The sequence below is a fragment of the Gymnoscopelus braueri genome (genome assembly GCF_963280865.1).
Source record: "Gymnoscopelus braueri genome assembly, chromosome: 1".
Taxonomy (NCBI): domain Eukaryota; kingdom Metazoa; phylum Chordata; class Actinopteri; order Myctophiformes; family Myctophidae; genus Gymnoscopelus; species Gymnoscopelus braueri.
The window spans coordinates 14,770,449-14,796,948 of NC_137603.1; the positions used below are offsets into that span (position 1 = coordinate 14,770,449).

The 26,500-nt window shown below is 42.4% G+C and overlaps 1 protein-coding gene across 1 annotated transcript in view; it reads left to right on the forward strand.

The window, feature by feature from the left end:
* LOC308087679 (protein TANC1-like) overlaps positions 1-26,500 on the forward strand; it is a gene marked incomplete at both ends in the record, with an annotated part of 51,811 nt that overhangs the window by 22,803 nt on the left and 2,508 nt on the right. The window contains 15 exons of the mRNA XM_080431739.1: positions 4,731-5,039; positions 5,902-6,102; positions 6,621-6,724; positions 6,959-7,067; positions 8,686-8,808; positions 8,922-9,158; positions 13,403-13,615; positions 14,838-14,919; positions 19,819-19,952; positions 20,052-20,175; positions 20,939-21,114; positions 22,375-22,504; positions 24,019-24,048; positions 24,234-24,325; positions 24,494-24,640. Coding sequence (XP_080287865.1) covers positions 4,731-5,039; positions 5,902-6,102; positions 6,621-6,724; positions 6,959-7,067; positions 8,686-8,808; positions 8,922-9,158; positions 13,403-13,615; positions 14,838-14,919; positions 19,819-19,952; positions 20,052-20,175; positions 20,939-21,114; positions 22,375-22,504; positions 24,019-24,048; positions 24,234-24,325; positions 24,494-24,640 — 2,211 coding nt within the window. The remainder of the gene's footprint in view (positions 1-4,730; positions 5,040-5,901; positions 6,103-6,620; positions 6,725-6,958; positions 7,068-8,685; positions 8,809-8,921; positions 9,159-13,402; positions 13,616-14,837; positions 14,920-19,818; positions 19,953-20,051; positions 20,176-20,938; positions 21,115-22,374; positions 22,505-24,018; positions 24,049-24,233; positions 24,326-24,493; positions 24,641-26,500) is intronic.

Below are 26,500 nucleotides of genomic sequence, written 5' to 3' on the forward strand. Positions count from 1 at the left end.
CCAGTTGGAGGAAATCAAAGGGGGTGAATGTAGCAGAGTATCCCTGTATTACGCCCAAAAACCTTATATCGGTATAATATATCTTCTAATTAAATATCTTTCCTAATTATAGAAATCCCTGAAACAGCTAGGTCACAGTAATAAACTTAAGACAAAATGCATAACTTGAACCTTGATATACTGTAAGAGGCACAGGAATATTAAATAAATTCAAAGTAGCAAACGAACGAGCTAATGAACTGGTATGAATTAGTTACCATCCAGGATTCTATGGTTAAAGTATCTAGTCTTTTTTTTTACCAGCAAAAGGAGTCCAGGCAGATGCCTTTTCTTTTAGCAAGTGTAGGAAGCAGGTAGGAAGATGTACTAAAAAAGCTCAAAGCCCTTAAACTTTCAAAGCAATGGGTCATGACATTTTGATAACATTATCCCCATTAATTCAAATTGGTGAGGGTAATTACCTCTATACAAAAAGCTGAGAGGGAAGGCGTAGATGGAGCAATTTGCTACCCAGTTTAAAAAATTGCTTTAAAGTCACTTGTGTATTTTTGTTATTATTTCCATGGCCCTCTCTGTAATTTTGTCTACGTTCTTCTTCTTTCTAAATTGAATTAATGGCTTTGAACTTTTCAAAGCATTAAAGAAAAGCAGAAACAGTGAGAAGAATTGTCATATTGACTTCATCCACCAGTCATTATAATATCTAAGCTTAAAAAACTCGGGCTCAGACAGATTTTTCCAGGCCCAGTTCATTTGGCACGTTCTGTATCCACCACTGTTTGGTACCTGGTTTGAATACCTGTCTGGCAGTGTCTTTATTAGAGTGTTAATGTCAATGGGCATTTGGGAAACTAAGCTCTTATCGTGTTAAACTACCGGTAAGTTAAAATCATCCATTGGCATGGAAGACATTTGTTTTTCAATGGTTCTCGGCGTTTCTGGGTGTACTGTCACCTTAGGCCAGTGGTTCTCAAAGTGGGGTCTGGGAACTAAATTGCTTAATAGTATCAAAATCAGTTTAACCACTTTAAATCTATTTCATACATCAGCATTCAACAATGGACAGCAGGCATCTTGATGAGACTACCTGTTCTGAATATGAACAGTGGGGATAATCCAATGTCATGATGATTAGTGACTTGCAATTATATTCTCATTTGATTTGAGTAACAAGGTGTCCAATGATAATGTAGTAGAGTAAAAGAATAATTTTAAATGTATTTAAGTAAAAGTGAAAGTTGTGATGAGTAGGGTATAAACTCAAGTAAAGTATTGAAGCAAAGTACTTGTACTTTGTTACTTTACACCACTGGTATTTCTGCATGAATTAAATCATTGTCCTACCTATTCTGAAGAAAACCTGGAAACTGGCAAGTCAGCCACTGTATACTGGCTCTAGTATTTAATTTGTTTTAATCAAAGATTTGCCACGGACATGGACAAGTCTTGCCACGGACACGAACAGCCTTTTCCTAGGGAGTTAAAGGCTGCTGAGATGCTCTCAGCAGGAGGAGCAATGTTCTCACTAAATAAGTGTAGAGGAATATCTTGTGGAGTTTCAGCTACTATGCATCCCAGAAATATATAGCTATAAGGATTTGTAATTTGTAAGGAAATATGGCAACTCATTTAGATGTAGGCTATGTAGGTTTATGGTTTCCCAAGGACTATAGCCGTTTCACTCATGATACAATTTCTCTTTCATAACAGATACATACATGTGCCAGATAATCCCCACACCAAGAGAGTAAAAAAAGAAAAAAACGTTTAAGTCATTCAGTCCGACTTCACTGTAGCCTATACTAGCCTTTTCATAAATGTTATGTGTACTTAGGCTGTCGTGAAAGTTTATAATATTTAGAGAAATTTAAGGTTTCAAATACAAAAGTAGTAGTAGTAGTTGTGAATTAGCAAACTGGATATTTAGACTGAATGCTTCCTTTATCCCCATCTTGGTTTTATTTTTGTTGTTTCTCATAAGCGTGCATCCGTTGTCCGTCAACAACACAGCTGTCTGTGCCTTGACTTCTGTGCACTGACTCTCTCCCCACCCGCCCCCCCGCCCCCTTGCCTTCAACTCCCTAGGAAAAGGCCGTTCGCGCCACGGACACGATTGTCCGTGTACGGACACATGATGAACTCTGGGGTACTGGCTACTGGCTAGTAGTTACACCGAGACAGTCAGATTACTTGCAGTCAATTTATTTGGTAAAAACAAAGTACAACAGCTTTACATAAAGACTCCTCCTTTGTTGTTCCCTAGTGTCTCCAAGTTAACAATGGGAATGCTAATTACAATTCACAGCTAGCAGCCGGCTTCTTCTTGAACAACAGGTCAATATTAACACGTGTAGACATGCCACAGTAAGATTTCACATGATGCACTTAAAAATTGAGACATTAGGTAAATACTCTTAATCTTCATATGGTTTAGAGTTGTTTGTAATGTTCATAAAATATAAGCAACTTGGGGTCGATAATATACAACAGTCACTTGCCACTCTCTACAACAAATGTGTTTAAACCATCTACCTGTGCCTCGAGTGTCGGAAGAACTCAAGCCCCAGAGGTGGCTGGTAGCACAGACTTGTTACAGACCTATTATATGAACAAATTGAGTTATTTATCGTCACAGAATCTCCTGTTGGAATTTCAAACTGGTTTTAGAAACCTCGCGTTCCACAGATACCTGTCTGCTCTAACACTTTTTAGAAAAGAAGTGGATATGGACAAGTATAAAGGCATGGTTATGTTTGAGTTCCAAAAGGCATTCAACACAGTAAATCATGACATCCCCTTGAGCAAGCTCAGGGCTTTGGGTTTTAACAGTGCATCATCGCTACAGTAGGTGAGGTCATATTTGCGGGGAAGAGTACAAGAGGCATATTAGACTAAGGGCCCTATTTTCGCCGGTGCCTTACCCGTGCGCTTTCCCTAAAATTGATATCTTGCCCACACACATTTGGGAAAGCGCATAGCGGATTCTAAAACCACCCGCTAAGCCAAATTTGTTTGGTAGACCGAAAATAGTACCCTAAAGCTATCTGGAGAGAGTATGGTGCTGAAAGTTATATTGAAGGTGAACCAAAAATAATATTTCTAGTTGGAATGTACACTCTAATGGAAGTGCCCTTGAAATATTGGCTGGGGGTCTTGTTCAATGTAATTTTGACTATGCCTGCACATGCTGCTAGCATTCCCATGATTCTCAAAAATAAATTACAGGCCTCAAAATAAATTGGTTAGATTGATCCTCAAACTTGATCTCACAACATCTCTTCTGCCCACTTTATAGCCTCAAGTGGCTCGAAGTGGAGGACAGAGGATCCCAGATTAAAGTGTGTTTAGTTTGCTGAATAGTAAATAATTTAGAATCCAGAATACTTACTTAATCAAATACTTTTGCAAGGTTTGTGATACCCACGGGTATTCCACACTTGTGCCTTGCTGTTTTAAGCTGCATTGGGTGTGATTTTTTTTTTTTTAATACTCTGAGTTAGATGATTTAAACAACACACTGTAGTCACTTTCTTGGTATAATGCTTTGCTCAAACATGGCTGTATCTACTTCATTGTGTGTACTAATCTAGTCTTATCACAATGTTTCTTCTGCAATGTGCTATCAGTTGTGTTTTGAACAACCTAGCACATTGGTCTTTGGATAAATGTTGTCTAAAATGTTCAGTGTTTCTGCAACATCACCAATACAAATACCTTGTATGATCCACGTACTTGGCAATAATGCTTGTGAGTTCTGGTACAGCTGTATGGATCTCAGCACAGTAGGTCTAGCTGGTCTGAGCCAGGCTGCCCTGGCACTCACTTCCTCAATCTGGTTGCTAATCCCACTGAGCGGCATCCACATCTGCCCCACACCATTGCCAAGTCTCCAAATGCTATTGAACACTGAGGATTTTACTGTGTACCACATTGCACATCAGTGCAAGTTCCGTTTCAATGAATGTCCATTCAGCAGGTATTATACATTTAATGAGATTACATAAATTAAAATTACAACTAAAACTAAATGAGATGAAGTTGTTTTTTAACCATGAACAACCCCACCCTGCTGTGTCTTCATCGCCCTAATTAGTATCCCCATCATGTTCTCAATTATTAGCTAATCTACACTGCCAACTTTCTCATAACAGCTTAGATAAGTTGTGGACAGTTTGAAACTGTTAGAGGGTTAATTACAGTTCATTACAATACTCCCGCCCCCACCCCCACCCCTTCCAAGCAAAAGCTCTAGCTCGTTTGCTTGGGACGACGAGCAAAAGTGCTAACGATGATGCAGGGTTTTATGATTCATCTCATGGCTGAGTTTTGGCTTGTTGCTGTGCGAAGGCAGATGGTTAGCGAGGAGATGAGATGTGAATCTGAGCGAAACCTGTAAGCAATATGGATTCTTAGTCACTGTCACATTCTTCATTTCTCTGCTCCATTGCTCTGTGCTCATGGCTCAGAGAGAAGGATACATTTTAGGATAAGCAAGCCACTTTTGACATCTTCAGTATATTATGCTGTGTGTGTGCGTGTGCGTGTGTGTGTGTGTGTGTGTGTGTGTGTGTGTGTGTGTGTGTGTGTGTGTGTGTGTGTGTGTGTGCGTGTATGTGTGGGGGGGGGGGGGGGGGGGCTTGTAAATATCTGTCATTTCTTTTCTTGATAGAGGTTGAAGACCTCAGTGCACATGATTGATGACGGCTCATAAGAATGTGTGTATTCCACAGGAAATCACCACTCTCCTTCCTTTCTCCGGCCTATCCCTGGACATCCTGCCGGACAACAGCGACCTGGGATCTGACCTAAGCGACTACATACATCACCGGGTCGGCGGCAGCGCACAGATCGCCACCAACGTCACCACGCCAACAGGCTCCGCCCCCGACCTGCTGCTCATCAGTAAGTTCAGCAGCCACCTGACCACCCGCAGTAACGGCTCCATTCTGTACCTTCAGCTGACCCTGGACCTGTTCCACGGTGGCTACCTGGAACTGAAGGGAGGAAACTACCTGGTGGTGCCGGTCTCGCTGGCGGAGGTTAGCCTGTCCGTGAGATATCAGTGCAATGTTTATACACAGAAAAAAACAATCGGACCCTTCAAATTCTTACACTTTCAAAGTTAAAGGAGAAATCCGGACATTTTAAGTGTTATCTTTGATGTGTCGTTACTCACCTACCGACGTAGAAAGTGGCGTTGTTTTTTTCCATCGATTCCCCTGTCGTCATTTTTTCAACCCCCTCCGTTGGCATAATGGGAGCGCGTGGCTTAGGGAAATTCGTCTATTATAACCGATGCAAAGTTATTTTTTTCTCTACTACTACTCATTGTAGAGTCTCATGATAGTCAAACATGCGCTGAAAGTTCCTGAGAGGCTACCGCTAATGCCGAACGAGCTAACGCTAGTTGCTTGTTTCTCTCCCAGAACCTGGCAACTTGGTGTTGCCAGGTAGAGAAACAAGCAACTAGTGTTAAATCGTTCGGCATTAGCGGTAGCCTCTCAGGAACTTTCAGCGCATGTTTGACTATCATGAGACTCTACAATGAGTAGTAGTAGAGAAAAAAATAACTTTGCATCGGTTATAATAGACGAATTTCCCTAAGCCACGCGCTCCCATTATGCCAACGGAGGGGGTTGAAAAAATGACGACAGGGGAATCGATGGAAAAAAACAACGCCACTTTCTACGTCGGTAGGTGAGTAACGACACATCAAAGATAACACTTAAAATGTCCGGATTTCTCCTTTAAATTAATGTTCAGGATTTTACTACGTATGTACGTAGTTTATTTAATTCCAACTAAAAACATACAAAAGATACATATTTCTATATGGCCTATTAGACTATTTTTTTTGGGGGGTAAATCAGACATAGTGTGTTTACTGTATATCTACTTCAGGTCTACCTGCTGCTGTTCCGCGTGAGCGTGCCCGACGGCGAGGCCTTTGAGCGGGTGCAGCCCGTGCTGAACGTGATGCTGGCCTCCCTGCACCCTCTGACCGACGAGCAGCTGTTCCGGGCCCTGAACGCGGGGAGCGTGAAGGGGGCGATGGAATGGAAAGACTTCCAGGAGAGACTGGGCGCCCTGGCCGATTTCATGGTGAGGCTCTTTGTACGGCCGAATGCAATCGGTTTTAACCCATTAAGACCTGGAACTGTGTCATTTTTAGATTTGAGCTAAAAAAGCATTATTTTACACTTTGGGCTATTCAAAAATAGCAGATATACAAGCTCATAGCGCGGCACCGAGTGCCGCGCTACGAGCTTGTAGATCTGCTATTTTTGAAAAATCGTGAAAATGTGTGCAAATCTTTGAATATTTATATATTTAAAGCGAACATTTTTAACTCAAATCTTTGCTTCTGGGGGGTCCCTGGAACAACATATTTTGATGGGGGTCTGCGGCCAAATACATATAATTGTGGGGGTCCTTGACATGAAAAAGATTGAACATCACTGATACAGAAACATACGTTTTTCAGAATACTGTTGAGATTTAGGAGACATGTAGAATCGGCTTCAGGTCTCAATGGGTTAGACATTTAGGTCGGTGTGGCACTTGCTGGCAAAATGACGCATTTGTTTTTGTCACATCGTGAATGTCAATGAATGTTGCAGGTGAAGCGCAGGGACGGCACACGCATGCTGTGTCACCCGTCCTTCAGAGAGTGGCTGGTGTGGAGGGCGGACGGAGAGAGCACTGAGTTTCTCTGTGATCCTCGGTGAGTGGATATAAAATCAAAAGGTCGCACATCATCATGATGAGAGATGGGAGCTTTCTTTGAACGACTGCACCGTCTGTTCCCTAATTGTTCTGGAGTCCCTCGTAATTAAATTATTGTCATCAAGGACATGACAATTTGATATGCCTCTGTTACTGAGCCGTGCGTGTGTGTGTGTGTGTGTGTGTGTGTGTGTGTGTGTGCGCGCGTGTGTGCGTGCGTGTGTGTTCATAGGAGTGGCCATGCTCTCCTGGCCTTCATGTTCTCCAGACAGGAGGGAAAGTTGAACCGCCAGCAGACCATGGAACTGGGGCACCACATCCTCAAGGCTCATATATTCAAGGTATTAGAACACTATGATACTGTACGACCAAGATACTAACAAAAGACTGATCGTTGCTACATAAATGGACCACATTTTGGATGTTATGTAGGTTGTATGTTTAAAGGACCATACCAGCATCAATTATTGGCATTGTCTTTTCACAGTTTCAGCCATGTTGTGCATAAATGTTGACCCGTTAATGGCTTCATTCTAAGATTGTGTTATTTGAATGGATAATTTAATTAGTGTTGGGTAAACATCATTGTGTAGTAAATAAGTCATGGCCGTTTGAATTCATTTGTAGATCGATCTTTTTTTCAGGCACTGGAGACCTTAATCCACGCTTTAAAATTCATTAAAAATCAATGATAACATAATATACCTAGCTCAAGTAAGTTTCAAGTTTCTGCACGTTGATTTTCATATCAAAATCAAGCAAACTTGAAGCAAACAAATTCCAGGGCAGCAAATAATGAATTGACTTTAAAGTTTAACACATTGGGTGCCAGAGGTTTATTAAAAAAGTATACGTTGAGTGCCAGCATTTCTTCCATCCACTTACGTTGATACGTTTCGTGCTGTAGAAGCCCCGACGCGGAAGTGCATGTAAACAAAGCGTGCGTGCGAGACGGCGGAGGGTCCCGACTAACGCCTGGAACAATAATATTTCTAACGCGATCCTCCATTGCAGAGTGATCGCCGATCGAAAACGGCTCGCTTCCACCACGTTAAAAAGAAATGGAGATATTAAGCTTTTAGTCAGGGAGCTAACATTGGAAAGGCCGACCGGAAGGATTTTTGACACGGATCCACATCCGGCCTCTCCTTCTCAGAAACTCCTTGGATGATCCCAAAGTTTCGTTAGAGCGCCCCACGTGGGCCCCACGTATAAAAATAAAATTGGGTCAAAAACGGTCCGGACCGTTTTGGGCACTCCTCGTTTGGATTCTCAAATACGATGTACAAAAAAGAATTTCACCCACTCTTTTACCTTGTAAACCTGTGATGTGACAATAAAACTGATTCTGATTCTGATTCTGATTCTGATACATATACAATAACACAATGTGTTAAGAATGAATTTCTTTTGAATATATAGTATGACTATCAGTAAAATAAATACATAGAAGGCATAAGAAGCCCAAAAATAAGTATTTAAAAAAATATATATACAAATTACCAACATTTGTACAAACTCCTGTGTCAAACGTTCATAAATGCTCAGCCCTGGACCAATCAGACTCACTGGACTGGTTTGGGAAGGGGGCTCAGACGGTTTTTAAGAATTCAGAATCTCAACAAAAGATACTGATGTCTAAAAAACATATTGACAGGAAAGAGGCAGAGGAGAAAGCAGTGAAACTACAGTAGCTGGGGCAGTGCAGGCGGGGCAACAAGGTCACTTTGGCCTCAGGGCTTCTCGTTTTTTGGGGCTGCTCAAGCCCCAAAACGAAGGGGCAGAAAATGATTGGCAGTAATGTCAAGTATACAGTGAGTGAGTCATAGGCAATAGGACTAAACAGGCCAGACCGTCACATACACACTCTCTCTCTCTCTCTCTCTCTCTCTCTCTCTCTCTCTCTCTCTCTCTCTGTCTCTCTCTCTCTCTCTTTGTCTGTCTGTCTCTCTCTCATAGGGACTGAGTAAAAGGACAGGTGTGTCCTCCAGCGTTCTTCAGGCCTTGTGGGTGAACTGCAGCACAGACAGCCTGTCTGCTGCCCTGGCCTCCCTCAGGAACCTCTACACACCCAACATCAAGGTAAACTTACATCCATGCTGTAACACACACACGCACACGCACACGCACACGCACAATACACAATACACAATACACGCATACATTTGATCCATTTATCGTCATGGACCTTGCAGGTGAGTCGTCTGCTGATGCTAGGCGGGGCCAGTGTGACCTGGTGCACGGAGGTGGTAGGCCACGCCCCCATCCTGGGCGTCCACGCCCACTTAGGACACGTGGAGATGGTGGCTCTGCTCCTGGAGATGGGGTCGCCCGTAGACGGAACCACCGACAGTGGGATGACGCCTCTGTGTCTGGCCGCCGCCGCCGGACACCCCACGTTGGTCAGTCTGCTCTGCAAGAGAGGGGCTAAGGTCAGTGTGATAAGAGAGCAGTGGCTATATGAGATTAGAGAGATCAGCATTCATCATGGGTCATATTCACACAGCCACCAGTTTGCGCCATAATACTCGGGGGAAAACCCTGAATCATTCAGGGGGCTCACAGCTGGACAGGGGCCGTGGCCGTGTTCTGTTCTGGCCCCACAGTGGTGGAATGAACTCCCCACTGATGTCAGGACAGCAGAGTCACTGCCCATCTTTCGCCGCAGGCTGAAAACCCACCTTCTTATTGGTTCTTGTTTATTCGATACTTATTAGTGTGGTTGCCCGAATGGGCAACCACACTATAGTACTCTACCGACTTTATTTCTAGATAAACTTTATTTCAAATTCAAACCGCTATTCCTCCCACAGTTTTTATTCCCCAATTTAGTGCCATATGTCAAAATGACCGGCTTCACCGGGAATTGTGCGCTTGAACTTTGCTTAGAGATTGGTTACATATTTTAATTGATATTGATTTATTAGTGCATTAAATTTCCCCATCCACTTTAATGGGAAAATGAAAAAACTCTATATTTTTTTCTCAAAAACCGTAAGGGCTAGAGTTATAAGACTTGGAGGGAAGGTTCATAATTTACTAATTTACTATTAAAAAAAATAATTACACCATTCGGCCTCATGGTGGCGCTATAACAGCCCCCTTTGGCCTATAACTCTTGAACCGTAGGTCGTAAAATCAAAATGTATTTTTCCCTGGATTTCTTGGGTCACGACGCATCTCCCCATATAGGCCACGCCCATTTGCGTCAGGATAGATTTTCCGCCATTTTGAATTTTCTTCAAAACACGTCATCAACACGTCATCTCTGGACCCATGTGATAAATATATCCAAACGGCATTTTGATAGTCCTCACCGTTCGTCTGTAATTGGCTTCCATAGTTAGTGGGAGCGGCCCGTTTTACCAAAAATGCCAAAAATCACGAACAAAACGTCCAATCGATCCCAAATTTGAATCACATGTCGAGGGTGGTTTACTCAACGAATCCCCAAAAGCATTTCCACTTTGATCCATAGGGGGCGCCACAACTGCGCAAAACGTAACCGTTTGATGCAAAAACATGATTTTTGAGGGGATCACTCCTCTCAAAATGAAAAGCAGGTGATGTCAGGAGTGACGTGACAATATGATTGGGCCGTTACATGTGTGGGAGGGGCCTATTTCCTAAAATCAAAACGGCACGTATCACGAAGGCAGGATCCGATCGGCACCCGATTCGAATGGCACGTTGCGAGACCGGCGTCGGCGCAACCACACTTTGCAATTTCCCAGAATTGCGACGCGTCTAGTTTGCTTTAGCTCTTGCTCATTTGATTTTCCTACTTGTCTCATCTGTTTAAGAAGTAGCTGATATATTGCACTGTTACCTTAGCGCTAGGTATGCTCGTAGTTGCTTGTTTTAGAAGAGAATGCACTTAAGACTTCTGGTGATTAGTAGTTTCCTTGCCTACCTATGTTGAATGCACTTACTGTAAGTCGCTTTGGATAAAAGCGTCTGCTAAATGAATGTAATGTAATGTGGCACATGCCAGCCATAACAGGCTCAAATAGGGCATAGCAGTGGTGGCCATTTTGTGGTGCCACAGATAGAAAACGTAGCAGACCTAGACCCAGTGACACCTAACGATCTCCTGATAGGGCGGTCAGACCCCTCGTTGCCTCAAGTCTTGTACCCAGAGACCGAAATGCTCAGCAGGAGGAGGTGGAAACAGTCACAGATCCTAGCCGACCAATTCTGGAAACGATACATAAAAAACTTCCTGCCCTCATTGCAGCCACGACACAGGTGGCTCACAGAGAAAGAGAACATCGCCGTGGACACCCTCGTTCTGGTGATAGACCCTCAGCTCCCCAGAGCATTCTGGTCGGTAGGGAGAGTCAAGAGCGTAATACCTGGAAGAGACAACCGAGTGAGGGCCGCAGTGGTGCAGGTGGAAGATCGCACTTACACAAGACCCGTAGCACGATTGATCAGGCTGCCCAAGCTACCAGAAGAAGCAACAGCCACCAAAGAAGAAATCGAAGTCAAGAAGGGCGGGAGAAAGAAACAATAGCAGAACGCCAAACATCGTCGGACATCGTCCGATACTGTCATTTGTGATTCATGAGAGCATGGTCGCAACGACCACCTCTCAGGGGGGACTGTTACAAAGGACGGCGATGTCCGGCACTACGCCGTATATGGACACATAGCGGTAGCGTGACGTCGCCTCACGTCATATCCTACTTATAAATATTGCGACTCCCAGACAGGAGAGAGTCGGCAGTCATAAGTAGCAAAGCAATAATAGTAATATAATACCTATATAAATATCAGGCCTATTCACCATATCAAGGTGTGTGATTAAGGACCATATCCGGGCCTCCCGTCAATAGCACTTGTGGCGATCAATAGTAATATATCCAGCCTATAAGAAATACAGTCCTTTAGAAGTAGTAACAGTAAAGCTCTGTTACACCCACTTATATTAAGCCTGGAATCAAGCCATCCAAGCTCCTTGTGAATCATGACCATAAAACATTTGATTCCGTGTCAAAAAATATTTGAATATTTAATTACAGTATAATATACTATATTTAATAAATGCGTTTTTCAAATATTCTTTGACACAGGATCAAACGTTTTATGGTCATGATTCACCAGGAGCCTGGATGGCTTTGTTCTAGGCTTAAAATAATTTATATAAATATTTTCGGAAATCTCTATGAGAAAAATGAATGGGGTTTCTATCGGTGGCACCACAAAATGGCCGCCACTGCTATGCCCTATGCTCAGTGAAGCTCGCCGATGCCAGGAACACCCGGCCACACTCATTGACCTACTTTTGCTTTCTTGAAGGCGTGCCTTTCAGCCAGTTCACAGTATTTCAAAGGTGCACACACAGTGTACTAGGACTGTGCTATTTGTTCTCAGTAAAAGCAACTCTCAAAGAGATGTGTGTTACAGGCGACGTCATTCCCACACCGCAAATGGACAGCAGTGTGTTTATAATGCACCCAGAGGGATGGGTGCATTGTATTTGTCTATTTGGTTGTTAAACAACTGCAAGGCCATTAGTAATGATTGAATAGTACACTTTTATTATATATTTATACCTTTTTTTCTTCTATTATTATTGAAAGTGCTTGTACTCGTTCTTGGTATTGGCGAGGACTCAATAATAAAGTACTCTGTCATTAAAAATGGTCATGTCGGAGTACACCTAATCTTAAAGGTGTAGAAAGTTAAAAATAAATGTTAAATATTCTCTATATTCTGATTCTGCAATCATTGCTGTAGACTAGAGTGTTTGTTCAGTAACAGGGGTCTCCCTGTCTCTCCAGCTGTTAAGTAAACGGAAAATAAATGTTCAGATCGGGATACCAATTCCATCCAATCACCGGAGAGAGCTCTTACAGAATACAGGATAAACAAGAGAAATTGGAAGTGATGAAACAAATGAATTATCAGACAAAATTTGAACTTGAACACTACAAACTTTAAGCTGATCAATTTGACCCAAACATATCACTTACACTACCTTTATAATATGTCTCAGTTTCACTAATAGTACTAGGGAGCCCGGGAGCCCGGGAGCCCAGGCTGGATTTCTAGCCTCAACCCTGACATCAGGGCAAAATGAACACCATCTGAGTATGATCAATTGTTACGCCACTAGGGGTGTGCCGATTTCACGAAACGATACGATACGATATTGGGCTCACAACTTCGATACGATTTCGATACGATACGATACGCACTTTTTTATTATGAAAATATATGGGGGAGAAAAAAAGCAAATTCAAACAAATAATTCTGTTTTTGCATTATTCAGACATGCAAACTTTTACCTGTTTTGAATCCAAATAGGGCAATAGTGTGACACCTGACCCGAAAAAAAACAACATGTTGTCACCCTTTTCACCTCGGGGCTGTTTGTATGCATGATTATTATTATTGTAAAAAAATATATATATATATATATTTTTTTTCAAAACTATACATATCGTCACAAAACGTATCGCGATATATCGCGGGACGATATATCGGCACACCCCTATACGCCACATGTAATTCAATAAAACAGAGCACTAATGGTCTCGTAGTTAAGGACACAAGTACTATAATAATAATGATAATAATAATAATACATTTTATTTATAATGCACCTTACCTTTAAAACAAATCTCAAAGTGCTAAAGTACTATCAAATGTGTGTGCCTCTGTGTGCCAGGTGGACCATGTCGATAAGAACAGTCAGTGTGCTCTGGTCCATGCTGGACTGAGGGGCCACGCAGAAATCATCCACACTTTGCTGGGCCAGGACTGGGGACCCCAGAATCCAAGTGACTCTCCACAACAAGAGTCCAATAATGAAACACCAATCACAAAGAGCCAGGCTGCGCAGCAGACGGTCACGGCTGCCTCTAGTGTGGGACACACACAGGTACAGTATGTCGCAGTGGTGGAAAGTAACTAAGTACATTTACTTAAGTACTGTACTTGAGTACAATTTTGAGGTATTTGTACTTTATTTGAGTATTTCCAATTTCCAATACTTTTACTTCTACTCCACTACATCTCGGAGGCAAATATTGTACTTTTACTCCACTACAATTATTTGAAAACTTTAGTTACTAGTTACTTTTCAGATATAAATTATTACATTATAAAACCTACATTAACCACTTTTGCCCTATTTTATACCTAGGCTATTTGAAAATAGCCGATCTACAAGCTCACAACGCGTCGCATCGCGACGCGTTGTGAGCTTGTAGATCTGCTATTTTCAAATATTTAGTACTTTTACTTTTGGTACTTTAACACATTGAATGCCAAAAACGGTCCGGACCGTTTTTGAGGGTCCAAACGAGAAGTGCCGAAAACGGTCCGGACCGTTTTTGACCCAATTCTATTTTTATACATGTGGGCCACGTGGGGCGCTAAAACGAAACTTTGACATCACCCAAGCAGTTTCTGAGAAGAAGAGGCTGGATGTGGCTCCATGTCACAAATCCTTCCGGTCGGCGTTTTCAATGTTATCTCCTTGATTAAAAGCTTAATATCTCCATTTCTTTTTAATGTGGTGGAAACGAGCCGTTTTCGATCGGCGATCACGCTGCAATGGAGGGTCGCGTTGGAAATATTATTGTTCCAGGCGTTAGTCGGGACCCTCCGCCGTCTCGCACGCACGCTTTGTTTACATGCATTTCCGCGTCGGGGCTTCTCACAGCACGAAATGTATAACGCAAGTGGATGGAAGAAATGCTGGCACTCAACGTATAATATTTTAATAAACCTCTGGCACCCAATGTGTTAAGTACATTTTGATGCCAATACTTTTGTACTTTTACTCAAGTACATTTTGAATTCTGGACTTTTACTTGTAACAGAGTATTTTTATAGTGCAGTATTGGTACTTTTACTTAAGTAAAGAATTTGAGTACTTTTTCCACCACTGAGTATGTGATAAATAGAGGTCCTCGTTGATGTGAAATCATGCAGGGCTCCCCTGTCTGTCCAACACATTGTAGACGTCGACACACCGGCGCAGCCAAGGTGCATTTCAAGCTTACTTACAGCTGCCACGGTCTGTGGATGTGTTCCTACAGTGAGGACTGAGCCCCGGTGCATAGCAGCACTCACATATTGTGTTTCCCTCCCTGCAGGTGGTGAAGAGCTTGCTAGAGCTGAATGATGAACAGCTGGCTGTGCAGATGGATTCTCATGACTCTCTCTGGGGAGAAACAGGTGCGTATCCCATATCGGTCAGATAAATTTAGCTTTCTCACCCCATCCTACCCTTGTATGTGACTGCACACTCATGTTCAAGGGCATCATGGCTTACATTTCAGCCATACAGTACTCCTGACTAAATGACTTAATTTATTTTACATCAGTCTGAGGGGGGAAATTCACAAAATAATTGTGTGACTTTTGGGGCCACTAAATGTGGGAAAATAATACATAACGATATTCTCAAAGGACCCGCAATTGGGTGAAATGCACCCATAACTGCACTGCGAAGCAAATTGTGTCCCGGTGCTCGGGTGCTATTTGCACTTATTTAAATGAGGCAATAAGCAAACATTTTGTGCAAAATCAGCCATTTTCTATTCAAATGAGCCTCATTGCAAAAACGTCCCAATTCACAAACACCAGTGCTAACATGTAGTTAGAGTTAAAATGATTGAGTTGGTGGTAACTGAAGTGTATTTGTAAGGGTTGTCACTCCTAGACGTTTCAGTGATCATGGCAGCAGTGACTGTAGCTAAGCGAAGGCGTCCCCAACCGTACAGTATAGGGTCAAACTAATTTTCTGTTGTGGGCCTGATTGGACAAAATACTAATTTGTTCGAGCTGGATTACTTTTTGTCTGTGTGAGTGTGAGTGCTCCCAATGCTGAAAAGCATGATTGTTGTCATAGTATTCGGTCACAACACACAAAACATGATGGATAACATTCTGAGGCTACTGATTTCAGGTCTGTAAAGACACTGTAGGCAGGTACATCAGACAAACTTAAAAATGATCCAAGGCACACCGTTCAGTTGAAAAAAATAGAAGGCCTTTATTGAGGCATGGCAAGGCAAAGTGTAAAAAAACGTGCTGTGTTTCAAAGAGCCTTCATCAGGGTCCAGTGCATATGACAGGTGGTACATATCATTATATAGCGACCATAGTCAATCATCATCAGATGTGTTCAAATTGAAGTATGCAACATATTGACAACATAAACTGAAAGTATGTTGTAGCTATGCCATGGCAGCTCTAGGTGCCTGAGAGAAAGAGAGAGAGAGAGAGAGAGAGAGAGAGAGAGAGAGAGAGAGAGAGAGAGAGAGAGAGAGAGAGAAAGAGAGAGAAAGAGAGAATAACAATATCAGCAATAACAATACAATTATTATTTTAACAAACACAAAATAACAACTATAATAACTGTCCACAGCCAAGGTCCATGGAAACCCTTGTTCCGCAGTCTGTAATCATGATGAGAAAAACTGACAGAGCACAAAAACGTGGAAGTTAGTAACCTGCATTACTACCAATACATAAAGATGGAGAGTGAGAGGAGGAGAGAGGAGCTTAGTGAGTCATGGGAATTCTTCTACTCTAAGCCTATAGCGGCATAACTAAAGGCTGGTCCAAGGCAAGGCTGAGCTAGCCTTAACTATGAGCTTTATCAAAAAGGAAACTTTTAAGCTTGATGTGAAACGAAGAGAGGGGTGTCTGCCTCATGGACCCAACTAGATGGTTCCACAGGAGAAGAGCCTGATAGTTGAGCCTCTCATTCTACTTTTGGTGGTTGTAGGCCTGCATTCTGGGAGTGTGGTGTTCTAGTGGGGTAGTAACGTACAATGAGCTCTTGAAGGTATGATTATGCTTGACAATTAAGCGCTTTATAAGTAAGGAAGGAAGGATTTTAAATTCTGGATTTTACAGGGAGCCAGTGCAGAAATGCTAATATGGAAGAAATATGATCTCTTTTCCTAGTTCTGGTCAGTATATGCGCAACAGCATTCTGGATCAGCTAGAAAGTCTTAAGAGACTTGTTAGGGCAGCCTGATAATAAGGAATTGCAATAATCCAGCCTGGCGGTAACAAATTTGTGGACTCGTTTTTCTGTATCTTTTTGAGACTGTGCCATTTTTTTAAAATCTTTGCTTCATCTGGTGGGAGCGCATGCCAAATTAATGGGGCTGTAGTCCTTCCCAGTTCGAGTCTGGCCTGAGACTCTTTGGTGCATGTCATCCCCTCTTACTCTCTCGCATTTCCTGTCTCTCTCTCACTGTCACTATCACTATAAGAAATAGAGACATGCCGAAAGAAATGCTGAAAAAAAGTACATAAATCATGATCAAAGGGTAGTCCAGGGTAATACCTTCCAGAGTAGAAAAAACATTAGATAATGTTTCTAAGGTTAGGGCCAAGCACAATTATGGCCGTGTTTACAATTGATTGATTTGATTGATTGATTAAATACTTTTTTAGTTAGAAATACAGCATTTGGTACAGTAAAAGGAGTACAAAAGGAGTCCTGGGGACTTGTTTCCATTGTGGTCCTCTGTATTCAATTCATCAACATAGAATGAATTAACACAATAATACATGTCATCAACATGATTAGCACAATATCTTTTGTGAATTGGGCCTTGAGATGGGGCACATAACGAGTGCGATTGATGTGCAATCCATGGTGTTATCAGCATCCGTAATCCATTCATTGTGAATTTGCAACTGAGAGTGTATTATGTCTCTGAGTTATGGTTTTAATTTTTAGCAGAGATGGAAAATCACTAGGTACATTATGTTCAGATAGCATATAAAACAAGTATTATTGGATTGTCCTACCTTTGCCTCAGTGATGGGTCATAGGGCGGCTCTCAGATACTGTTAGACCCGTCTTGTAAAAGCATATTAGAAAAAATTGCCTGACTTCCTCAATAGCACCATTAGAGTGTAACATGATTACACATTTCCTACCAGCTTTGCACTGAGATCAAGACAAAGCAAACTGGAAACATCTTCTTAAACATTAAAGAAAACACATTAAAAAGTAATCATGGTATATTAGGCTATATATCTTCGATACATTTCAGAATTTGATTTCCGGTTCCAGTGATTAGAGTCGAATCCAAGTTTATTCAATGAATTATCAGCGTCCAATATTTGAAAGTACGATGCAGTTGAAAACATGTGTGACATCATTGTCTCTTACCCTTGGAACAGCACATAAATGCCTATTGAATATACAGTATAATGGCCTCTTTAAAGCGTACTATATGTAATAGGGTTGCATGAAAAAAATAAGGTAACTAATAATAACTATAGTGGATTAATTAACACTATTTACCACTTTGTGTATTTATTGATTTCAACCACTGGAGGAGGCATTTTAATTCACCATGCAATTCCTTAATGCCATAAACATTGAGATGACTAACACCAGGACATTTATGGCAATTCACAAGGTGGTTAAATATGCTGAAAATGATCATGCATTAAGTGGCTTGGTGGTGTGGCTTCTTTTATTGTTTGTCATTTGCACTGACAATTTTCTCTCTCTTGCTTTATTACTTGTTTGCTGATGCGTACAGTACTATCAGCCAGATGTGTGCAGTACCATGAATCACAATCTTGTTTATGTAATGATTTCTAAAGATTACTAAGAGGTTAGAGTTAGAGAACAACATGTCCTGCTTTCATCTCCTGTTGTTCAAGTGTAGCAGTGGTGGCTCAGAGCCTCTGCCTGATGACCAAAAGCCTAATATCTCCCCCGACCAAGGCTAGTGGTTAAGATGTTGGCTTTCCATGCGGGAGACCAGACCCGGGATCGAATTCCAGGCGTCACACAAGCAGCTCCAGGACCTGAATAGAAGAAGAGTATTTAACCTACTGGTTGTCAGAGTAATACCAACATGGAAAAGTGGAGTGCAACTCTTCATAGTCTGGGATTGTGTTGCTGAATGCAGTACTGTTTGGTTTAAATCTACAGTATGTTGCTGAAAAGGAGCTTTAAGGGATCATATACTGTATGATGATGTGTATGTTTTCATTGTTTGCTGTACACATTAGAGCCGTGCATCGGAATTGTAACCCAACGCAAATCTTTATACTTTACTCGACTCTATCCATGGTGCTGAAAAGTCTCTCTTTCTCTCTCTCTCTCTCTCTCTCTCTCTGTTTCTCTCTCTCTCTCTCTGTCTCTGCCTCTCTGTCTCTCTGTCTCTCTGTCTCTCTCTCTCTCTCTCGGGGGCGGGGGAGTGGCAGTGCTTGTTTTGCCTTACATGTACAGTTTCAAAACTATTCCGTCCAGCACGGCTTAACAACTGGGACTCGGCTTGTCGACCTGAAGATAGATGGTATTGGCAGGAGCAGGCTGTCAAAAAGAAACGAGCAGGAGAAGAACACACATTGCAGGAGTGGGTGCTGGGTGGGAGTAAAACAGTCCTACAAGCTACTGTATACAAATCTACAAGCTCATAACCCATATAGTGGTTAAAAGGGAGTGTGTTAATCCAAACTTTATCTATATTTTTATCTATATGGCTATTCAAAAATAGCATATTCAAGCTCGGTGCCGTGCTATGAGCTTGTAGATCTGCTTTTTTTTTTATTATCTTTAACTTTTGTGCAAATATTTGAATATATATATATTTTTAAAGGGAACATTTTTGACACAAATCTTTGCTTCTGTTGGTCCCTGGAACAAAATATTTTCAGATGGGGGTTGGTGGCCAAATACAAATAATTTTGTGGGTCCTTGACATGGTTTGGGCACCACTGATATAGCAACATACATTTTTCAGAAACCTGTTAGGATTTTGAAGACATTTGTTGATGCGTTCCTGGATTGAATGGGTTAAAAAGATGTGTTTTCTCTCACTGGAAATTGTGAAAATCACTCACCAGCTTAAACCAGGTCACGGTCTACACTGCCATGACACACGTGCTGCAGTGAATTAGGTTGGGCCATCACCCTGGCACCACTTTTCTCTCTCTGTTTCTCACCACGGCATCTTTTCAGCCTAAAGGTGCTCTCAACAGTCCCTCTCTCTCTCTCTCTCTCTCTCTCTCTCTCTCTCTCTCTCTCTCTCTCTCTCTCTCTCTCTCTCTCTCTCTCTCTCTCTCTCTCTCCCACCCCTCTCTCAGCACTGAGCGCAGCGGCGGGGAGAGGGCGTGTGGAGACGTGTGCTTTTCTCCTGGAACGCGGGGCGGCGCTGGAGCTACCTAACCGCAGAGGGATGATCCCGCTGCTGAGCGCCGTCAAACATGGACATGCACAGGTATAAAGGGACACACTGAGCTGATTCTCACTCTATTCTTTCTCTCCTTTTTGCCGGAGTGTTCCGTGTTTGGCATTGATTTGTTTCTCTCTATCTCAGGTGGCAGAGTTGCTGCTAAAGCACGGTGCAGATTTGAACGCGTGTGACAAGCAGGGGCGCAGCGCCCTGATGCTGGCCGCTGTCGAGGGCCATCTGAGCACCGTTGAGCTCTTGTTGTCAAAGGGTGAGAGGTCACTGGGTAGTCAGTGCAGAGAGCCACTGTCCCTACTGTACTGTACTTTGAGGAAATGCATTAATATAGACATTTATTTATTTATTTTATTTAACCCATTAAGACCCTGAAAGCATCTGTCACTTTAGATTTTAATCACTTTAACCATTATCTTATACTTTGGCTATATATCTTTTTTTATCGTGAAAATCTTTGAATACATTTCATTTGTGACTCAAATCTTTCTTTCAAATAATTCTACAAATACTTCTAAATCCTAAACTTATGTTGCTATACTATCAGTGGTTCTCAAACTTTTTTCATGTCAAGGACCACCCAGAATGAAATGTATTTGGCCGCGGACCCCTCCATCTCAAAATATTTTGTTCCAGGGACCCCCAGAAGCAAAGATTTGAGTTAAAAATGTATATATAGGCCTGGGCCGCAGTGTGGCGGTCCGGGCACCCTAGGCTGCAGTGCCAGCCTGAGAGCGTGTCGCGGGTTCGACTCCCGACCCCGACGACCTTTGCTGCGTGTCATCCCCCCATCTCTCCTGTCAGTCTACTGTAATCTGTCAATAAAGGCAAAAAGCCAAAAGAAATATATTTAAAAAAAAAATTGTATATATATATTCAAAGATTTGCACACATTTTCACGTTTTTCTTTTTTTAAATAGCAGATCTATAAGCTCACTCAGTGCCACGCTATGAGCTTGTATATCTGCTATTTTTTGAATAGCCAAAGAAATGACACAGATGCTGTCTGTGGTCCCCAGGTGCCTCTCTATCCTCAGTAGACCAAGAGGGACTGACAGTGCTGAGCTGGGCATGTCTGAAAGGCCAGAAGAATGTGGTGCACCTTTTGGTAGAGCGAGGGGCAGATCTAGACCAACCAGACAAACACGGGAGGACTCCTCTTGATCTGGCTGCCCTCAACGGAGATGCAGATACAGTATGTTCCACGCTGTTGCGAATTTAGCACACAACATGTTAGTGGGTTGATAGCAGATGGATGAATAAGGCATGGATGGATGGATGGATGGATGGATGCATGCACTGATAGATGGGTGGATGGATGCATGGATGGATGGATGCATAGATCAGTGGTTCTCAACCTTTTTCATATCAAGGTCCATTATTTATTTGGCATTTGAGCCATGGATCACCATTTGATGGTCAGACCCAAAACTTAGAATAACAGGCAAACGTTGATCAAAATAACAATTCTTCTACATTCTCTAATTGTGTAGACTTCTTGTAAATTAAGTAATGCAGATGTTTAACAATAATTTAACTTAATGGACCCGTAAGGGTCTCAAGAGTTAAAGGTTCTATGACATTCATTTTCACTTTTTTTTATTTTTTGCCAGACCCAGGGGGTCGGCCTACAGGAGGCTTTGTTGGTCGGTCGGTCGGTCGGTCGGTCGGTCGGTCGGTCGGTCGGTCGGTCGGTCGGTCCCTCTTTTCCTCTGCACACACGTCATGCGAAGTCCGGCCATTCAGATTTCAACCACTAGGGGTCTGGCAGTGCTCCGAGGAGCACCTTTTCTAGTTATGTTTTTTTTGGGGTTTTATGACCTCAATTACACCCAAAAAATCTGAACTTTGAACATTCAGTGGATTTTCTGTGGTCTGGGGTTTTCTGAATAATTAGGCTGAAAAGTAATCTGAGCTTGGCCCTTCGGCAGTGAGGTCACAGCCGATTAATCCCGCCCACTCTCCTCCTCGCCCCTCCCGTCCCCTATCCTTTCCTTTGGGGGGGGGGGCGGAGCAGAGGCGATGATTGACAGGCAAAATCCCTCACCAGCGACACCCGCAGGCAAAGATTTCTTTTTTCATTGCAGTTGAAAAGGCTTTAGAAATGTGAGAGAAAAACACCTGCAATGGATCAATGGAGTGGAATTTTTTGTTAAAACTTTCTATACACGTTTGAAGGACCATGACAAAGACTTTTAATGTGTGGTAAAACTGAACGTCATGAAACCTTTAGAGATCTATAAGGGTCCATTTGGTTACCAACTCTTCCATCTTTTAGCTGGGGACCACCTGGAACCTCCTCCAGGACCACTGGTGGACCCCGGACCACTGGTTGAGAACCACTGGCATAGATGGACGCATGGTTCAAATGGACACGGACAAACATCTCTCCTCCCGTCTTATCCAATGTAGATTTGAACCGTTTACCTGTGGTGTTATCCTGTGCCTGGTCCAGGTGCAGTACCTGGTGGAACACGGGGCGGTGCTGGAGAGCAGCAGTGGTGCCAGAACACCAGACCAGCCCGCTGTCGGCTGTCAGAACCCTGCCCTGGTGGCCTCACTGCTGAAGAAAGGAGCCAAGATGGGTAGATATACACTTTATGCTTCCCAACATGTCTGTATTGTGTCTGTGTGTGCCTCACTTAAACCCATTGAGACCTGAAGCCGATTCTCCTAAATCTCAACAGTATTCTGAAAAACGTATGTTTCTATATCAGTGGTGCTCAATCTTTTTCATGTCAAGGACCCCCAAAATGATATGTATTTGGCCGCGGACCCCCATCAAAATATTTTGTTCCAGGGACCCCCCAGAAGCAACGATTTGAGTTAAAACATTTCGCTTTAAAAATATATATATTCAAAGATTTGCACACATTTTCACGATTTTTCAAAAATAGCAGATCTACAAGCTCGTAGCGCGGCACTCGAATAGCCCAAAGTGTAAAATGATGCTTTTTAGCTCAAATCTAAAAATGACACAGTTCCAGGTCTTAATGGGTTAACCCAATCAATCCGGTAATGCATACTGTGTAATTTTAGATTTTAGCTGTAAACTATTATTTTATAATTTGGGCTATTCAAAAATAGCAGATATACAAGCTCACAGCGTGGCACCGAGTGCCACGCTATGAGCTTGAAAATTTGTGCAAATCTTTGAATACATCTTTTTTTTTAAGCGAACAATTTGTAACTCAAATCTTTGCTTCTGGGGGTTCCCTGGAACTGAATATTTTGAGATGGGGGTCCACGGGCTAAATACATATCATTCTGGGGGTCCTTGACATGAAAAAGTCTGAGAACCACTGATGTAGCAACATAGTTTTTTCAGAAAACAGATTTTAGAATTTAGAAGACATTTGTAGATGCGTTCCCGGATTGAAGGGGTTAACATAAACCTACTTTACCAGGTACTTACTCTGTAAAGTAAGTGAGTGGTTTTCCCTTCGGCACAAAGCTTAGGCACGTAGGCAGTGATGTTTCTACGTTGTACTCTTTTACGTCTGCCACCGAAACACTTAAAGGTAGGGTAAGTGATATTCCTTCGTTAAAATAAGTGTTAACTAACTAACTATATATTCTGATACTCATTGTTATATGGTGTTTGTTCAGTTACAGGGGTCTCCCTGTCTCTCCAGCTCTTTAATAAACAGAAAATGCATTTTCAGGTTAGGATACCAATTGTATCCAATCAGGAGAGAGAACTCATACAGGATACAGGATAAACAAGTGAAATTGGAAGTGGCGATACAAAGAAATGAGCAGTAAAAATTGGAAGTGGAACAATATAAAATTGAAGCTGATACATGGGTACTCTCTCCTGATTGGTTGAAAATGTGCAACCCACCTGAAAATGTATTTTCTCTTTATGAAAGACCTGGAGAGATGGGGGGACCCCTGTTATTTAACAAACACTCTATAGCAATGAATACTATCAGAATATAGTGCTTTAACCTTTTAACATTTTTTTTTTTGTTTAGACCAAAAGATATCACTTGCCCTACCTTTAATAAATAAAAAAAGACAATATTCACTCATCTATACTTTCTGTATATTTTGCTCTCTTTCTTGCTGGGCTTGTGCTCTCGCACGTTCCTCGAAGGCTACAGAACAGCGCCGCATGATCGATCAGGTACATCATTTATGAGAGAGAGAAATTGTGTGCTTAGAGAGACAGACAGACAGACAGACAGACAGACAGACAGACAGACAGACAGACAGACAGACAGACAGATAGTCAGTCGATGGACAGATAGACAGATTTTAGGGGAAAATGAAAGTGAAGAAAACCTCACCCTTCCACCGTCTCTCTCTCAGGTCATGCTACATGGGCCATGGCCTCCTCCAAACCAGATGTGCTGCTCATCCTGCTACAGAAGCTGATGGAAGAGGGTAACCTGCTGTACAAGGTAGGTCACCACCAGAGGCTGAAACAGATGGGCATGGCCATGTTTCAGTTTGAACAACACCTCCGTTCATTTTAGTGGGGTTTTATTTCAAGTAATGAATACGTGATCGCCCCCCCTCCCTCGGAATCTCCATCACCCTCCTTCCTCTGCCCCCCATGTGTTCCTCAGAAGGGCCGTATGAAGGACGCAGGGCAGCGGTACCAGTTCGCCTTGAGGAAGTTCCCCCGCGAGGGCCTGGGGGAAGAGCTCAAAGGTCTGAAGGAACTGCGCGTCTCCCTCTATCTCAACATTTCTCGCTGCCGCAGGAAAACCAATGTAAGGATTGCGACTCATGTGCTGGTCTTGTATAGTGTTGAGCATTAGGGGTCTAGAGGGGACTGGAAGGGGCAGCTGGGTGTGAATCATCCTATAAAATGTATTGACATATACTTCCATCAGTACAGAAATGCACAAATGAACGTCAACATGGCTCCCCCTTGAGAAATAGATTTTCATGTTTGCCTAATAAACACATAGTATGTGTATGACCTGAGGGCAGGATTTGTGGCTCACTAATGGGATAATAAACTGCTGTGTGTGATTACATTACGGCTAGATGCGTATGGCCCAGAGCCCAGGTTTAGAACCCCCGCTGGTAATGACAGCGGTCTCTGGCAGGCTGTGTAAAAAAACTAAACAAAAACGCTATTCTGAGGGTCATTGTTTCCAATGAATAATGGAGCGGATGATGTGATGTGATAAGGTCAGTTATGTCCAGTCCAGTGTGTGTATTTCTCTCTCTCTCTCTCGCCATCTCTCGCTCGCTCTGCCTTTCACTGTCCCCCACCTCCTCTCTCTGCTGTTCAATGTCCTTCAGGGGTTTATTTACAGTTGATGTGCAGTAGGGCGGACGAAAGCCACACGTTATGAGAAGGTATAGGCGATAAGGCCAGGAGAGAGAACACATGATACCCTGTCATTAAACATTCAGCAGCAATGTTCACAAACTCCTCTTCAAGGCTACTAGTTTTGACCTCGCACTCAAGGACAGAATCACAACGCATTCTCCTAATCAAGAATGCACCTGAGAGTGATGGTGAGAGTGATGGTAACCAGCAGAGCTCCGTCGCTTTGTTTTTCTCGGTTTTGCTGTCGCTAGGCACATGAAAGAAAGTCGATTTGTGCATCTTCTATTTGATATTATACTGTAGGCTTCAGTTCACAGATTCATACATATTTTTCAGTGTAGAGGCACTGACACTCAAACACACACAGAAATCCAATTAACAGAAACACTGAACATTTTTGTGGTAAGCTACCCCGTAAAATAAACATTGTACACGTTATTCATCAAAATACTAATCAGCCAACCATACGTTTATTCTGTTAACCACTCAATTTTATATTTCATTGTACAACTGTCACGCACAAATTGCTGAAATAGCTGACAATGTGTTGCATCATTGTGAGCTTGTAGATCAGCAATTTTATATCTGACTAGTCTGGGAACGATGCAAGTCGGAAAATACATGCCCACCTGTTCAATACTGTGCAATACTGATGTAATCGTTGCACAGTACATGTTGTAGTCTGTATCTTACATGTATGGGATGGTATCTTACATGTATTGTATGGGATGGTATCTTACATGTATGGGATGGTATCTTACATGTATTGTATGGGATGGTATCTTACATGTAGGGGATGGCATCTTACATGTATGGGATGGTATCTTACATAATATGTAAGATACCGGGATGGCCAATCAGGGAAGCCGATTCATAAATTCCCTCCAAACACATGGAGCATCGATGCGTCCTCTGCAGAATCGGTGCGTTCTCAGATACAGACAGACACAGATACAGATATTCGTGTTTTATTTTTGGTTCTCGGAAACCGTTGGTCCGACCTAATTGCCATTTGGCGGGGCACACCTCTGGGTCATATGAGACAAACATGGCAGGTTTGAGACTGTTTGGCCGGACGCTTTGCGAGTTATGCCTGGGACAGATAGACACACACAGAGGTTCCGTGAATTAATAGAAAGAAGATGACTATAATGCCTACAATAGGGACACACGGTTGAATGTGGTTCATGTCTAATGTAACCTCACACAGTTTAGCTATTGCACACTGACCTATGTTGAGTGCAAAGCCAGACAGCATAAGATTAAAAAATATATATTTCTGTCTTCA